This window comes from Bactrocera latifrons, unplaced genomic scaffold (assembly GCF_001853355.1).
Source record: "Bactrocera latifrons isolate USDA-ARS-PBARC rearing strain unplaced genomic scaffold, ASM185335v1 scaffold_98, whole genome shotgun sequence".
Taxonomy (NCBI): domain Eukaryota; kingdom Metazoa; phylum Arthropoda; class Insecta; order Diptera; family Tephritidae; genus Bactrocera; species Bactrocera latifrons.
The window spans coordinates 173,820-192,137 of record NW_017537689.1 but is presented as its reverse complement, the minus strand read 5'-3'; the positions used below and the strand labels follow the sequence as shown (position 1 = coordinate 192,137).

At 35.0% G+C, this 18,318-nt stretch overlaps 1 protein-coding gene and 1 long non-coding RNA gene across 2 annotated transcripts in view; both read left to right on the top strand.

Moving 5' to 3' along the window:
- The window catches only part of LOC108977965, a 3,325-nt gene extending 2,156 nt beyond the window's left edge, over window positions 1-1,169 (top strand). Inside the window, exons 2-3 of the long non-coding RNA XR_001994075.1 lie at window positions 669-1,007; window positions 1,091-1,169. This is a non-coding gene — a long non-coding RNA (uncharacterized LOC108977965). The remainder of the gene's footprint in view (window positions 1-668; window positions 1,008-1,090) is intronic.
- Window positions 1,170-1,172: 3 nt separating this feature from the next.
- LOC108977963 overlaps window positions 1,173-18,318 on the top strand; it is a 33,677-nt gene continuing 16,531 nt past the window's right edge. The window contains exons 1-2 of the mRNA XM_018947971.1: window positions 1,173-2,045; window positions 16,494-16,758. Of these exons, the coding sequence (XP_018803516.1) occupies window positions 16,699-16,758 (60 nt within the window). The 5' untranslated portion in view covers window positions 1,173-2,045; window positions 16,494-16,698. The remainder of the gene's footprint in view (window positions 2,046-16,493; window positions 16,759-18,318) is intronic.

Sequence of the window (18,318 nt, the reverse complement as noted above, 5' to 3'; positions counted from 1 at the left end):
TTTTTTTTACTTTTTCGATATCATTATATGTTATCATCATTAAAAGAGGTGGGAGGTGAAAGGATATGCATGGGGCGTGTTTTCGATGATTTCATGACCTTCACTGAATGCTTTGTGCCACTCAAATGTTTGTGTTCGAAATAAAATACATTCGGCAACATTTTCAAGCATACCGAGGGTGTGATTCCATTATAAACACAAATTTCAAGAAAATTCTCTGAACAACCATGGTAAAAATCGCTTTGTATCAAGTGCGTTTGCACACCCAGCTTGTAAAAATCAGTCTGGGTCAAATGTGATCAGATAGTAAACACTTTCTCCAGAAGAAATTAAATTTAGCAAATCTACATAAAATTGTGAAATTTGTGTCCGCTAAATGTTAATAATCAAACAATTAATAATTTTCCACAATTTCAGTTAACTAAATTGTAATCATCAAATAAAAGAAATTATAATAATAAATTGTCGAATAAAAAAATGAATTATTAAAGAAAAAGTAATGAATTATTGATAAGAAATAGTAATTTCTAAAATAAAAAATAAAAAAAATCATAACTTTCCATAGATAATAATTTTCTGCCAACGAAATATTCTTAGTCATTGCAACCGCATCACTTTATTTTAATCATTAAACAATTGGACTCATTTCGTTCTTTCATCTTCTGTAGCAAACGCTGCTGCCACAGCTACTACAACTACAACTACGCATCTCAACAACTTTAACTTCACAACAACTATCGCTTCCTGTGCTCATCTTCTATCGCTTTACAACTATTTCCAATACAAAAACAATTGCAAACAATATTTTATCAGTTGCAAAGTCAAAAACAAACGAAATCGAAGAAGAACTGCATTTTTTGCCATTTCCATTCTGTCCAATTTCTGCCTTTTTCGCCATTTCTTCACACTCTTTTACACACCTGTTGCGCCTCCACGAAGCGGAGACGACGACGACGCTTGGTCTGCATGCCTTGTGTTGTTGCATGTGGCAAGTATTTAGACTCAAGGTAACTAGTTAGTGAGTGTGCTTGCGCTGGTGTGTATATGTGTGTGTGTATTTGTGAGCTGTATATGTGTGACCCACTTGCAGCCGCCAAGTAGCAAATTGAGAAATAAATAAAGATAAAAAAAAGACTGAGCGGGAAAAATCGCAAACGAAAAACTTGCACAAAAACAAAAACGCGAGGAAAAAAGAACGATTTAACTAAAACAAAGATAAACTATGCGCCATCACAAAAAAAACTAATAATAATAACAACATCAAGCAGCCGTGTGCCGACAAGCAACGAAACGAATGCAAAATTAACAAAAAAAAAAAACACAAACAACAACAACAAAAATAAAGTGCCAACAACGCGGCCTATGCGCTTCTTTGTGATTTTCACTTAAGGAATTCCCAGCAACAGCAGCAGCAGCAGTAGCAGCGCCAGCAACTAAAGGCCAGCGAGCAGTAGGAAATAGCATAGCTCATAGCACACGGCCAGCATTCGCGCAGCGCGAGCAAACTTGCGGTCAACACATAACAACACAAATAATTCAAAATTGTTGTCGTTATTGTTGTTGTAGCGGCTTTTTAAAACCTCAAATTTGCGCTTCTCCGGTTGCCAACGTCCGTGGAGACCTTACAACCTGCCCAAATATATATTTATGTGTCACGCGCACACAAGCAACAACAACAACTGTTAAAAAAGCGTAAAAGCATTGTGGTACCAATCAAATTGAAGCGTGTGAATAAATTACCCAACAGTCGCCCCAACGCCGGTAATCGGAAATTTTCACAGTCGCTGGGCGAGCGCTAAACGAACGAGCGTGCAAGACATTTTAATTGCTGGTCCGACGAAGTGCGCTTGCGGCCAGTTGTTGCCATCAACGCCTGCGACGTCGGCGAAATTCACTGTTGTTTTTGTATTTTTTGTTAGCTGCTTCGCTTTGTGTAGCTGCACTGTGCGGAGCTTTGGCGCATGCGCGTGTAGGCGTTTTTCTATTAACCACTGAACAAATTGCCAAGCAAAGCCAATCGAATTCACTTCGGTTTTTGATTGCAGGTGAGTGAGTTATCTCATGGCTTTCTTACTACATACACACACACACACATATACACACATAGTTTAAGCATACATAGTTTCAGCCTTTGTGTAGGAACAATAGCAAAGTTTTATACTTTTGCCTTTCATCTTTGAGTTGTCGCTTGGCCCATTGAAAGTGAAATTCTACGCGCGCTTCCACCGTTTGCCGCAGACATCTTTCTGTGTTTATGCAAATAAATTCAGATAATTTTGTAGCCCTATGCAAATATTTATTTACAAAATGTGTTGTATTTTTTAGCGAAAGCGACATCGCGTCCCTTTCAAATATCTATTAATCATTATGTCAATTATTGATTTAGCGCTATTATTTGAGGTTATGGGTTATTTGTGGCAGATTTATGGGCTTATAACGCTAGGGATGAGTAATAGTTGTATTAAAATAATTTCTATATCCGTTGCCGCCGTGATGTAGAGTAAGAAATGCGATTACCGATTTCACAGAACTTGATTTTAACTCTGGTCCGATCAACGTCAAAAATTGTTCGAGTTCGCTTATCAATACGAGTGGAGGCAAACCACTTCTTTTTCCGTCAAAACTCCATCCCTAATTTTGCGGTGATTTTAAAAATTCAAGAATCCTCGACTTTGCGGATAACATCATAACTTAAAAAGACTTCTCGTAAAAAATCGATCCACCGAATATACTTATTAAGTTCTATAATAATTGTGTAGATTTTCTTCTGCTTTAGATATTACTAGAAGAATCATAGCTACGAAAACTTTTCAGACCTTCCGAAGTTATCAGATTAATGCCTGTTTGGTTCATATTGGAATCATTTGATTCTTAAACTCCTATAAAAGGTTAGTCTTTCCAGGCCGGTATGTAAGCACCGATTTGAAAGAATGCATGCAGCATACTAATTTCTCAAGGTCACACCACTTCGCTAGCGTTCAGCAGTAAATTGGAATTTAATAATATGCCGGGGCTAGGTCACCCTCTGTGATTTAAGAGAGGGCACAATAGGCCTAAGGTCGCGGTGCATTTCTCGACTATCTATCTAATCTAATCTTCTCGAGGAAGAACGACTGTTTCACATGAAAGTTACGAATAAAGCGGACGTCTGTCTGGGAGTAAGCGGGTAGAATTATAAGCACGTATTTCTATGACAGGTTCATAGACTGATGTAATAGCCCTACCAACAAATTAGGATACTATTTTCTGATGACACTTGATTACTGAAACTTGCCCTGCGCCTCGTAGTTAAGGAAAATAATATAATAATCGGTATGTGTATCAGTATGTATTAATTTGTTCATGATACTCCTTTAAGGAGCATGAAACTACGGATAATAGAGGAAAAGTGTGAACGTTTTGGACCGAAGGGTGAATTATTAAGTGATATCGGGTGGTTAGGTTCTTAAAATAACCATGAAATGCTTATAAATCTGTGTAACCTAGAATTCTGGCGATTTAATTAATTTTCTATCGAACCTTTTTGGTCGGGAAACTATCTAAAGGCTTTCTCATACATTTTATAGCTAGATGTTTTTTTTTTCTAACCGCTGAGTTTACAAGAAAAGTTATACTTAAGAGCATGTTGAAATCAATTCCAGAAAGGAAAATCTTGTTTGTTTTATCCTGCTAGTCGTTGGCTGTTTGAAAATTTCGCTTGAAAATCTTAAACGAGGATGCATTAACGAATGTTTACCATTTATTTCTTGAAGATTATCTCTTTAAAATGTTGGCCGCAACTATGTTTGAGAAGGTCCATTCGTTGAGCCCAATTTTCGATGACTCGTTCGAGCATTTCGGCTGGTAACTGGCGACATGACACGCGTGATATTTTGCTTCAAGACCTGAATTGAAGCAGAGAACTTATACTATACATATACCCATAGGGAAAAGTCTATTGGTGTGATATCACACGTTCTTGGTGGCCAATCGACCGGCCCAAACCGGAAATTATCTGCCGACCGTTGAAATCAATTATCCCTGAGATCACGAGCTTGAATTTCAGGCATAAAATAAACGGTTATCAAGCCGCGATAACGGTTGAAGAAATATAGAGCGATAATTCCACCGGCTCACAAACCACACCAAACCGTTGCTTTTTCTGGATGGAATGGTTGCTTTTGATTATTTTCAGGTTGCGCATCGCCTCAAATGCGGCAATTGTGCTTGTTTACATACTCATTGAACCAGAAATAAGCCTCATCGCTGGAAAACAGCGAAAACGTCCGATCTTGTTGGAACTTTTGAAGAGTCCATAGAACGAAGCCATGTCGCTTGGGAAACTGTATTTTGCACGCTTTCAATTAAAGATCTCGACAAAGAATGCGCCAAGTCGTTCCATACATCAGTCCGATTTGCAGTTTGTAATTTTAATTTTGAAAAATTTTTAAAACGTTTTTTATTTCACTAAACTATTTGAGCAAGATTACAAAACTTTCCAAATATGCTTATACGCGTACTTAGATTCCTAAGTTCAACTGCCGGCCACCGTTCAATGTCACGTTTCAAAGTAAAGACGATGTATTTGCCAAGCATTTGACAGATACATACACTCGTATATATTTATATATTATTTACTTATTGCAGTGGTGAAATGCACTTTCAGCTCTAATCATTTAACCATAACAAATACCTATCAAATTATTAAGTTCAACGCCGCTGCCGCACTTATATACCTACATATGTATATACCCGTACGTATAATGTATGTATAAACATATACATGTGTACATAAACGTATACGCATTCCCACTGCTGTTTAGTCAGACGCACTGACTGCAGCTTTCATTTCTCTTTTTCCAACGGTATTTTTATGATTTTTTTTATTTTTGTTTCTCATATTTACTTTTCAGACATACATACATACACATGTATAAACATGCGTACTTAGAGATTCACTTAAGTGCTTATAAGTTTAGAATACCATCACCTTGCCACTTTGTTGAGGTTAAGTGTCGGACGCTTTAATAGTCCCAAAAGAGCTGCCTCGCAGAATTGTCTAAATATGGGTGTTGAAAATTTCATTTTTTTATATTTATTTTTCTTAATTACTTGCCATTACTCTCGCCCTCTTTTCTCATCTCAGCGCCTTTATGTCAATTTAATCATTCTGCCTGCTTGTTTTCTTCACCGGTTCGCCATCGAAAATGCTTTGAAAGTGAGCTTGCATTATTTGAAAGGTGTTGGTGCTTTGCTAATTGTAAAGGTGCTAACATTTAATTGAAACGCCACAAATTTCACAATTAACCGTTTGCAGTTGAATTTAATTGGTGTTATTTAGAATCTCTGATTTGCTTGGGTTATTTGTGCGCGTGCGCAGGTGGCAAAGTGCTAGAGGCAAAAGGTCTAATGAAACGAAAGTTACAGGTGATAATTAAAGAGTTGAAATGCGATGTAATAATGGCAAAAAACTTTTGAAATGAAATTGAAGCCACAATTTGTTTAGAGAAATTTTTTAGTTAGAAATTCTACTTTTACCATCTGGACTTGACGTTTAATGAGAGAGTAGACTTTTTAGTTATTTTGTGGTGAAAAGAAAAATAATTCTGCCAATTTCGTCTTACCAACAAAACTCCTTTTTCTACATACCTACATAAATTTTTGATTAATAATATTTTTTTTTCAATAAGCTTTATTTCTAATTTTGAAGGCAAATATTTAGATTTTTTAGGATAACTTCAAAAAACGGAGAACTGTTTTGCTTATGAATCAGTCTCAATTGGTTTGGTTCAGTAGCAAATTTATAACTCGATACTATTGAAGAAACCTAGTCAAGATTTTAAAATTTTGCTCACAAATAAACATATTGTAAACTCTATGCTAAAGCGCCGTTAAAATTAAGACCGCTCGAAAGGCTTCCGAGTGACATTCTTTTAATATCTTAAATTTGTCCCCACTTTTATAAAAATTTTTAATTTTAATTTTTTGATGTTTGGCAACTCTATTCCCAAAATGTGACAAAATTGAAGATTAACCGACAAAAATGGATAATGTAATGTTCGAAAGATTTTCGAAGTTTTAAGTTGAAAGAGTATAAAATGTTCGATTACACACGAAATTACCCCCACTTTACTGATTTAGTAAAAATTTTGTTTATCTCTTTGAATAAAATGGAAGACCAAACTCATCAACATTCATGGCTTTTAGTCCAGTATTCGCCGCAGTCTACGCAATGGTCTTTAATTCAGTTATGTATGATGGCGTTTCTGTATGTTCTACACTACTTTCCCAAAATACGTCATGACATTAGCAGAGATTTCCAGTACCTCATCCGAACAAAAGCGTTCCATTGCTGAAGAGTTGGTCATCAACATCAAGCAAAACTGTGGTGATCGAATCACGGTGGGACGACATACATTTGTAAAAAGTGTCCGAACAAAGTCTTCTCAGAAGATAAGCTAAACTCTTAATGTACTAATTGTCTATTAGAAAAATCCCTGTTATAGCAACTTGTAGTCCGTACGATAGATGAGACTGAAGCTCCTTCTCTCTCCCATGAATACTTAATCCGGTGGCTGCGTGGGAGAGATATGAGTTGGGAGTAGTATCGGTTTAGCGTATAAAAGTTCCACACTCTGGCTTTCGATGCTTCCTCTTAATATAAAAAAGGAACCTCTAGCATTTTCTATATCCAATTGTATCCCTACATCTTGCTAGCGCTGCACTATTGAAGCTCTAGACCTCTAGACTGAGTATATCATACAAAAATTCGAAAAAATTCAATCGTAAGCTCTTTTGGTTGAACAGATTTTAATTAAAAACGTTACATACTCCAATCTACTAATGCACCTGCACTACGTATGAATATATATGTATATATATGTATGCGTGTATATGACTTTATATAACTCAAACGCTTTTTAATCAAATATGCTCACAATTAAAATAACACTCCAGCATGCGGTGCGAGAAATGTTGAAAATTTCTTCGGCTTACCAAAGCGTAACAACTGTGACAACAGCCCAGCAGCAACAACAACTAACAATTTGTCTATAAGTACACACACACACATATATTTCAACACTAACTGCACGTATCAGCATTTAATTATTGTAATCGAAATGCGCTTAAGTGCAATGCTCTCAGCTTAAGTTTCTTTCCATTTCATTCATTGATTTTGCCTGCCTTTGCGCGTTTTCACGCTGTCACTGATTTTTCTGCTTTTTATTTTATATTTTTTCTCAATTTTTTTTTCTATTATTTTATGCGCTGACGTGCCTCTGTTTGTACTTAATCTTATATAAATATTGAAGAGTAAATGAGTTGCGTCTGCATGTCGAACGTGAAGCATTTAGTGATATCTTCGATTGGTTTATGTTTCAATTACATTAGCACCTCGTAAAAGAAGTGAAAATGTCACCATTTAACTGAAAACGATCGTTCAAGCATTTATTGTTATTTAATTGATTGAGTTTTGAAGTTTGTTGTTGTTGTTGTGATATTTGAAATTTCTACCGAGCTAGCAAAAACTTTACTTGTTAAGGATAGGTTACACATTAGGTTTTGAATTTTTGAGCACTTTATTTAATTACATAAAAATTTTTTCAAAAACTTGAACTAGAAAAACTATAAATTGAATATGATTGTCCACAGTTCGTATGACTTAACAGTGCGATGTGAAAAATGTTTCATAAATTGTAGAGCTACATATGTATATAGTTTGGGAAATAATCTTTGCTAAATTTCGTGAAAATATCAAATAAACAAGTTTTGCTAAACAAATATTTTGTTCAGTTTCTATGGAAGCAACGCATTGTGTCAAAAAATCACCAGAAAATTGTACTTAAATTTCCAGGGTAATATTTTAAAAATCTTTGCTAAGTTGGTAGGACGCTCCTTAATTACTATGTCAAATATAAGCACGATCTGTCAACTAGTTTGTTTACAGCAAACGAACAAAGATTTTGTCAAAATTTTGTATTTCTAACCAAATTTCGTGTGCGGAATTATTGTGAATGTTGGACAAGGCTTACGGTGATTCTAAAACACAAGCCTGCGAGTGGTACAAAGCCATCAAAGACGGTCGAGAGATCGTTGAAGACATGCCCCGTTCTGGACGACCTCCGACCTTTTTAACTGATGAAAATATTAAAAAAGTGAAGGATGTGGTGCTTGAAAATCGTAAGGCAAGTGTTAAGGAGATGGCAAGAGAGCATCGACATCTCTCCCGAGTTCGTTCGCATGATGTTGGTGGATATTTTTGGTATGAAACGCGTTCTTGCTCGACTCGTCCCGATACAGATGAATTTTCTTCAAAAAGAGGTTTATAAACAGGTATCTTAGGACATGCTTGATCGTGTAAAATCCGATCGCATATTCATTGGAACGCATTATAACTGTAGATAAGACATAGAATTGGAGGAAAAAAACGAGCTGAACCAAAACAAAAAAAAAAAAAAAAAAAACAAGCCAAAGCCGCTCAAAAATCTCCATGTTCTTATTCATACTCGTGGGTTGGTGTAGCATAAATTGGTTCCGGAGGAATGGAATAGACGGTCAATAAGAAGTTCTATTTAGATGTATTGAAGAGTTTGCGTGAGAACAACCCTCAAAAACGGCTACATTTGTAAAATAACAATTAATGAATTTTACACGATAATAAAGCCCAATTGCATCGAGTCACAATGTGACCGAATTTAAAGCCAAAAACGTAATGAATAGCAGCGATTAACTACCGATTTGGCTTCGTGTTACATTTTCTTGTTCCCCAAACTGAAATTGTCGCTCCGCGGAACATGGTTTCAGTTGATCGAAGAGGTAAACAAAATTCGTTGAAAGGGCTGAAGATCCCAATATTTTGCGTGTTATTTACAATTTCCGGGTACTTTTTTGACACAATCTACATTCTAGAGTTTTCGACATTTCACTGTATGTGTTACAAACTTCGTTATGTGCATTATAAAATGAAGGATAGTAAGAATTGTGAGCACAATAGCCAAAAGGTAATAAAGCTGAATTATAACAACCTATTCAATATTGTCGATACCAATCCCACTTCTCATACCACTTTTTTTTAAATACCATTCAATATTCCCTTTTTAAAAGTAAAAACTCCAACTGAAGCAACTTTAAAATATTATTTTCAATATTCGAAACATACTGAAAAGAAAAATCCTCTTCTGTTTTAGATGATTGGGTTGTTTAGAGATTGAAATTATCACATCCCTCTTTATTTGCTAATCATTCTGCAACCAGGTTGAAGACCTCAACTTTAAATGTAAATTATTCATACGAATTCTATTATGTTTTCAAAAAGATTTGAATTGCAAACGCTTTGAAACTTGATTTGACATAATCTGTAATTACCTCAACAATGTCTATTAAAACTAACTAACAGTTTGCGTCTTTTGAGGATAGATAGATAGATTCTAAAATTCGTAACTACCAGAAAATATAGATGCAGCAGCTTCTATCTTCGTAGGAAAATTTAAAAAAATTTAACAACTTCTTCTTTATTGACGTAGACACCACTTACGCGATTGTACCTTTAATTTTAATTTTCAAAATTTTACTACTTTTATTTTAATATAACATTAATTATGTGTACACAGCAAAATGGACTGCTTTTGCTAGGTTTCTCTTTGAAGCGACGCTTTAAGCTCGTCAGTAGACTAATAATTGATGCCGAATACTTTACTTTTCAAATAACCCTACTGAAAGAAGTTAGAGGAAACGAAACATATTTTCCATTAATATTAATTTGCTTTATTTGGTTCGATTTGCTTGGACAAATAAGACCTTTTAAGGGTCTACTTATATATATCGCTGTTATGGGGTAATTTGTCGTCATGTGCTTGCTGACTTAGCCTAACTTAAAGACAATTTTCAACGTAAAGCGACCATAGTTTTGGCGCTTGAATAGCATAAAACTGCACTGTGGTAGTTTCTAAAGCAATATATACTGTCGATTTCCTGGAAATTTGGTCGTTTTGGTATTTGTATATTTAGTTTTACGAACTTGCAAATTTTTTGTTAAATTCTACAACACCTCCAGAATATTGTCCCAAATTTTCAAGTTGATCCGAATAACAGTTTCGCAGATACAGCCTTAGGACTTGTGCGCTCGAAGCTAGTTAGGCCAAATGCGTCGCCTTTAAACGCGTTTTTTTAACTATGTTTTTGAAAGCCTTTTTAAAAAAATTTAAAAAAAAATGTCGCGAAATATTTACTAAAATTTTAAGTTTTTTGTAAAAATGTCTGCCAAAAATACAATTTTCAGTTTTTTTCCTTCGACTTAGTTCTAAGTTAAGCTTTTAGCTAAACGAAATATTTTTTAAATATATGTTCAATATGTTTAAATATATAACTAAAAACCCTACAAATTTCGCTTTAACCAATTCTTTCTTTTTTTCCCAAAAATTTGGAAGCCTCTAAATCCGGCTCCCTCCTTAAGGAAATATTTTCCATTGGGTTCGTTGTTTAAGTCTTTTGTATTTTTGTTGTGTTTGGTTGTTTGTGGGTGACATATCCATTAACTTTTATTACAAAACGTTTTATCGACTTTTTTATTACAAATTTTAACTGCACTCTTGTTGTTGCTATTAAGCAATTTGCTTAATAACACTTAATGCTGATTAGTTGCTTGTTAACACTTTTCCTTTCTCTGCGCGCAATTGAGCTTTAATAGTTTTATGACTGCGCTGCGTTCTTGGTTATTTTCCAATACTTATACAAACAGTTGTGAAGCATTTTGACCCACTTTTCATTGTGCACACATTTACCTGTGTACACACACGCTTCGTAAGTACATATTTATTTATTAGCGTCTGCATATATTAAAGRCCAATTAACACTTTTCTCTTGAGAGCCTTTGCGGCGCAACGGAATTTCTAAACTAAGCACTCAAATAATGCAGCAGTTGTTGTTGTTGGCGGCTGCACACGCGCACACAACGCATTGTTAATTATGATCAAACACTGAGTTATAAAGATTTTCTATTTCACCAATTCACACACACCTGTGAGCGTTTGGCTCTGACGCGCACCCACCACAGCACACCACAAAGATTTTCATATTTTTTACGACCGCCATCATCAGCGCATACACTTTGTGGTGTTGTTTTTGATATTGGCATGGTCTTTCATTCACTTGCGCAGCGCTTCACAAAAAAGCACGATCGCGCGTGCCCGAACAAGAATTTTCGTGCGGCAATGAAGGCGGTCAGTTAGCCAACGGTGAGTGATGAGTGCTGCGCCGCCAAGCAGAAGCGCGGTTTGCGCATTTCTTTACGCTCCTCGCATTGCTCGTATGTTTGTATTACACTCGGTTAACGGTAGTTGTAGTGTGCTGAAAACGATCTCACTTTTTCGCCATCATTCGCGCATTCACACGCGTTTTCACTTTCAATAGAATTGTGTGTGCGCGCGAAATTGTTGCCTCTTATGCGCTACTTATATCACTTCTTTCCGCCATTTATCTCGCCAGCTTCGGTTGCTGGCGATCTTTTCGAATTATAGACCGCCATTCATCAGCGCTGTGTTATTGTAAGCAAACAATAGGCGATTTTTATTCAATCATCGGCGTATTAGTGCGCTTTAGTGGCGTATTTGGCGCGGCAAGTGTGTGGAAAGTGTGCGTTAAGTGGGCGCGAATGTGTGTAATTTCTAACTGTTGTCTCGCTTGTTATTATTATTTTATGCTTCTTTTTTGCTGCTGCTGCACTGAGGAAAGTGACTTTTGCACTTACACTTTTATTGCAGGAGCTTAAAATAGCTTTGAACGAAATTTTGCGGTCAACAGTTGCTTTGCTTGACGGCTGTTTTGTATATGATTTTTATTTGTGGTTTGCTGTTTGGAAGTTTTGTCTAATTTTGAACAGACTTTTTCAATGCGTTTAAAAGTGCCTGGGAAAATTACTTTTTAATCGGATTTTGAAGAGTTTTTGCCTGAAGATCTATATAGAAAGCTGGTGTGAAACATTACTTCACATTTTATCTATATATACATATGTAATTATTAGGTATATAATACATCAAATAATTTTTTAAGGGGTTAGACTACCCCTAACCCCACGAAAAAATGAGAATTTTCAGTATTTTTTTGCTATTAAATCGTGTTGTTTTACAAAAGTAGTAATATGACATTATTATAGAATGTTTTGACTTGAAGTCACGAAAATTTCAAAAATAAAAAAAATTATTTCCAAAGTTATAGTTGTTTGTGTTCACAAAGTTCCACTTGCGGTGACAACCATAAGTCCTTGGAGAAAATGGCGGCCTCAGGAAATTTTTTTCTAAATTTTTTGGTCTTAAAAAATCGAAATTTTTGAAAAAATAAAAATCCTTCGATCAGGCCCGAGTTTATTATGTATTCTAAATTTCATTAAAATCTACTGAGCGTTTTTCGAGTTACAGTTGCCACCAGTTCAAAAACATAGTTTTGAGAAAAACTCGTTTAAAGTTTCGCACTAGCGCTTTGAAGTGCCCGAGCTCTCTTTGTCATTTGCCGAGTTACTCAAAAACTAATTATCGGAACGGATATTACACTTAACGAAAATGCAAAAAAAAATATTTTTTTTTAAATTCTGATACCCCTAAACCCTTAGGACAGAAATTTTTAAAAATTATTATTTTCTACATATTCATTAGTCTATACCTTTAAAAATAACATTCTAAAATTGTGAATTAATATTTCAAATATATTTGAGCTACAGCCTATAGAGTGGCCGCTAGTTAAATTAGCTTCATCAGCTTCGTCGAATTGTTGAAAATATTGAACGTACATTTTCCTTACTTAATATTCGAGTGCCAATAAGACAAATAGCCTTTCGAAGTCATGAAAATATTACTGCCGTTCAGGCAAGAGTTGTTGAAGAGCACAATTTGAGCGATTAAAAGACGTTGTCAAGAACTGGGACTTTTCTCAAACCACAACCAGGCAGATTTTGAGAAAAGACTTGGGCTTGTATCTGTATATATTGGTTCTCACTCAAGAACTGAAGCCATCGCACCATTGTAAACGTGGTGACTGATTTTGCCTTGGAGCTACTTGAAAATGATAACTATGTTTTTAAGAATCTTCTTCGATGAGGTTCACTTTCAGAAGAAGTTAACTTGACAACGTCGAGTTACAAAAAGGCGTTGCTAAGTGCCACACAGCACATGCAACAGCCGAATTATTGCGATAAAAGTTTTTAGTTTCGATTATTTCAAAAAATAATGACATTGAAGAGCCTCCAAGAAATTGTAATTTAACATCAATTAGACTATCCCTTGTGAGGTTAGTTTAAGTCATCGATATTTAGCAATAATCCAAACTGTCTTAAAGCCTTAGAAGTCAATATTGAATGTGCTATTCATGACATACATACGACTTGATTTAGTGGAAAAATACTTGAAAGTTGGATTCATCGAATGCGTTCCTGAATAAGAAGATGAAAAATCGTATCGACTGCACTTCAAAATAAATAAAAAGCATTTGGATTTCCTTAACAATTGTTGTTTCTGTATTTTTTACTCAAGAAATCATATCACTCTTATTGGAATATCCTGCAGATTCTTCAAATTTGCTTGAGTGATTAATCGAAAACAAATGTCTCGATGACTATTGATTTTATGTGGTTGTTCTGTATTAGTTTTCCATACAATGACATATTGAATAAAATTGAATAAAATTGAAAACGATTTCAACGGCGCCATTTTGTCAATTTTTGATTTTTTCGACTGTGTCGTGAACAAAATCTTCTAGAAAGATTTTATTTTGTCGGAGTATAAGATTTTAAACTAATTGATAAAGAAGTTTTTTTTTTAATTTGCAAAAACTCTCTTTGTTTGGTTGTCACATTGGGTGTGAGGCTTAGGTCTAGACGTGTCCTGTACCTTTTAAATTAAGTACTTCCGCTAAAGGTAATTGCTCGTAACTTTCTATTGCATATTTTTATACTCTCGCAACAAAGTTGCTAAAGAGAGTATTATAGTTTTGTTCACATAACGGTTGTTTGTAGGTCCTAGAACTAAAAGAGTCAGATATAAGGTTATATATACCAAAGTGATCAGGGTGACTAGTAGAGTTGAAATCCGGATGTCTGTCTGTCCGTCCGTCCGTGCAAGCTGTAACTTCAGTAAAATTGAGATATCATGATGAAACTTGGTACACGTATTTCTTGGCTCCATAAGAAGGTTAAGTTCGAAGATGGGCAAAATCGACCCACTGACACGCCCACAAAATGGCGGAAACCGAAAACCTATAAAATGTCATAACTAAGCCGTAAATAAAGATATTAAAATGAAATTTGGCACAAAGGATCGCATTAGGGAGGGGCATATTTGGACGTAATTTTTTTGGAAAAGTGGGCGTGGCCCCGGCCCCTACTAACTTTTTACATACATATCTCGAAAACTACTATAGCTATGTCAACCAAACTGTATAGAGTCGTTTCTTTTAGGCATTTCCATATACAGTTCAAAAATGGAAGAAGTCGGACAATAACCACTCCCACCTCCCATACAAAGGTTATGTTGAAAATCACTAAAAGTGCGTTAACCGACTAACAAAAAACGTCAGAAACACTAAATTTTACGGAAGAAATGTCAGAAGGAAGCTGCATCCAGGCTTTTTTTATAAATTGAAAATTGGGCGTGGCGTCGCCCACTTATGGACCAAAAACCATATCTCAGGAAGTACTCGACCGATTTCAATGAAATTCGGTATATAATATTTTCTTAACACCCTGATGACATGTACCAAATATGGGTGAAATCGGTTTATAACCACGCCTGAAATCTCGATTATCACTTTATCATGCGAGAGTATAAAATGTTCGGTGACACCCGAACTTAGCCCTTCCTTACTTGCCTAACCATATTTTTCTTCAATTGACGTAGATGCTTACAAAACGATATATTTATTTCACTGCCTATTAAATGTTTAATGAACATTGAATGCATTTTATCAAATAATATCATGCTTTTGGGTATAACTGATGGTCAATTTATTTTACCAAGAATTCAAGCGGAATCAGTTTCAAATAATACTATTAAATGGATACAATTTTTATCGCAGAAAACACTTAAATTTAAATAATTCAACATACCGTTATTGAGTTGAATAAAAATTTGGTTTCATATTAGTCTAAGGGAACTATTTGTATGAGTTTTTAATTTTTGAAGTATTTCATAGAACAGCAAAAGGTTTACCATCCTTTTTCCTATTCATAAAAGTGTTTTATGAAAGTGAAATACCAGCGTGCTTGAACGAGTTTAACAAATGCAGCTACAAATCTAAGAACAAGCCAAAATTCAATTGTTAACCCCTTGTCGTCCGACGGTACTTTAAAATACAATCAATTGTTTTGCTCTGATAAACTGAATAAACGAATGCGGGCTAACGGTACTCTATAGTACATTTTAAAAAATATATGTATATCACTAAATTTTTCGGAACAATCATTATATTTTTGCTCTATGTGCTCATTGCAAGTTGACGTTAGCTATAGTGCAGTCGAATTAAGAGTGTTGTTTTCTTGAAATTATTTTCTGCAATTTTTTCAATATTTTTCTTCGAATCAAAAAGAAAATATTAGTTTCAAGAATTATTAAAACAGCAATAAAACTAGAAATATCTATCTCTTGTTTGTCTGACAGTAACAATCGACTTTCTCTTGGAGACTTGTTAGTACCGTTGGGCTCGGGGAGATAGTGGTTTTGTCTCGCACAGAAGATGAGTGAGGCAAGAACAAGTATGTGTATTTTGATAATAATTTTACTTCCGTTAGACTCTAGAGTCTCTCTAAACTCAGAAAGTGTTTACATGTGGAACAATTAGAGACAATTGAAAAGGATTTTCTTCACGCGTGAAGCTAGACAGGCAAATGGAAAGAGGAGATAAACGGTTATCAACGAATGGAGTAATTGTTTGTAAATCGAAAGATAATACACCAATATTATTGGCGTCTAATTTTAATTGCACTGAGCAAACTACAGTCAAGAGATGATATCGAAAAGGCCAGGAAATACATTTTCAATGTCCAATTGCCGATAAAGATTACAACTCATTCATGGGTGGAGTAAATCATGCAGATCAACTGCGAAGAATCTACGGGATAGGCAAGCGATCAAAAAAAAAAAATGGTGGCATAGATTATTTTGGGCGCTTTTGGAAATAGCGATCGTTAATTCCTATGTCGTATACTGTCAAATACATGTAAAAATCACAACAAATTTACAGTAGCAGAAGAGTTCATGATACACCCATAAAACGAACTGCCATAAACCAGTTGATAAAATCCTGCGGCTTTTCTTTGGTAATCACTTTCATGTCGCTAATTTTTTTCAAATTGCAATAATATAATTATAATTGGCGCATTATTGTCATTCATTTGCAACAACAACACTCCATTAAACGCCAATTAAAACGCTGACTAATAATTTGTTCCCATAATTATGGGAAATAAAGATATCCATCGATGATTGCCAGCATTTTATTTATATTCTTTTACTTTCATTTTTCTTTCACAGTTTTTACGCTGCAAACAGTATAACACCGTAACAACAGCAACTACAAAGAGCAATATAAACGTTAACAGACAATAAAAGCTATCATATATCGACGATAACCAACACCAACACCAATAACAAAACAACAACTACGAGACACAACACAGTCACGTACGAAGCTAAAGGAAATCCCAAACAGTAGCAACACAACAAAAACGCCAACAAAATGAGAAAGATGCGGATCAAAAAGATTTTATTGACTGTTATGGTTTTCCTTTCACTGCAGGTAAGTGCGAAGCAAAAACAATAACAAATATCAAATAAATCGAAACGCAAAAAGTATGCAGGCAGTAATCATATCCACCTTTGCTGGTCAGTCAGGCATGCGCAGTCAGTCAAGCGGATTGACATTCAATCAATCTAACTGTCAGCACAGCTTTGAAGTCAGCACATGTGTGTATGTATGTGTGCATATATATGTTAATGTCGTTGATGCCATTTGTGGTGTAAATAATATTGGTGAGCATGAAAAAATATTGTATTGCCAAGTGATTGCTTTTATTGTCAAATTGTTAATTTTTTCGTGAATCTGTCATTTTACTACGCCTAGCGGTGAATGCATGTCAAAGCATCGACCAGTGGGCTTGCCAACGTTTACATATAGTGAAATGTGAGTGTATGAGAAAGTGTTTTCGATGGGAAAATTTTTTGCTGAAAGCTATTGCGCAGCGAGTTGGACTTACATAGGTGTTTAATTTTCATATTACAGCAATGTGACAGTTTTTAATTCGTTTATATAAACGTGGGAATAATAAGAGCTTAATAATTACTTTATACAACCATTTTAATACATAAGTAGATATGTATAATTGTAGGGTGCAATCTAATGAGAAAGAGATTGATAGTCTATTGTAGGTTTTCTTACCTAATATGTAGAGAAAAACGCATATTGGGTGGCATAGGTGGTAAGATAGAAGACCAAACCCGTTCCAAAGACCAACCCAAATACAATGTTTATTATACTCTTGCAACCACTTGCTACAGAGTTTTGTCAGCTAATGATTGTACGTATCACCTATAACTAAACGATATAGATATAGTATTATATACAGTATTAGAAACGCTCACTTTTTTATAGATGGCTGATGAGTATAATGATAAAAAAATTTGATATAGCCTTATTTATATTCCTAAAAGTCTTGCATTGTACGTGTTAATATATTTACTACTAAACTCAGTTGTGAGGTTAAAGTTATTTTAATTTTTAACCAAATAGTAAATGCGTTACGATGTAGAAGGTGAATTAAGTGCGACAGCTAATTAGACACAGTTTTTTAAAGTATTAGAATTCCTTTGGGTGCTAATTTTTATTAGCAATATTATTGATTTCTGCTAAGGATGTGTTTCAAAGTTGTGGTTTAAAATATATTAAAATGCATTATTCCAGTTTTTTAATGAGGTGTACACCTATCCTTCGCAGCTAAATTTTTAACCTTCGCAGGGCTGGAAAGATGTGCAAAGAAATTTCGAATAGGGTCAAATGCACCAAAAAAAGAAAAATAGTTTTGAATGTCCTTAAGCATATACAGAATTTTAAAACTATTTGCAATATTGCACCAAAATATTCAAGAGAACAATTGCCCGGCGTTTGGCTGCACCGGGCAGCACGCAGGAACCCACTTTCGACTAAAATTCGTTTAAATGACTTTGTCAACTCCTATTGGTCTAAGACAACAATACAATGGAGATATGTCGTTTGCAACGATTTAACAAAAATTAATCGCTTAGGTCCTGATAGCTCGAATGTATCTTTGCCGTCCAATAATTCGATAATTTGATCCTCGCT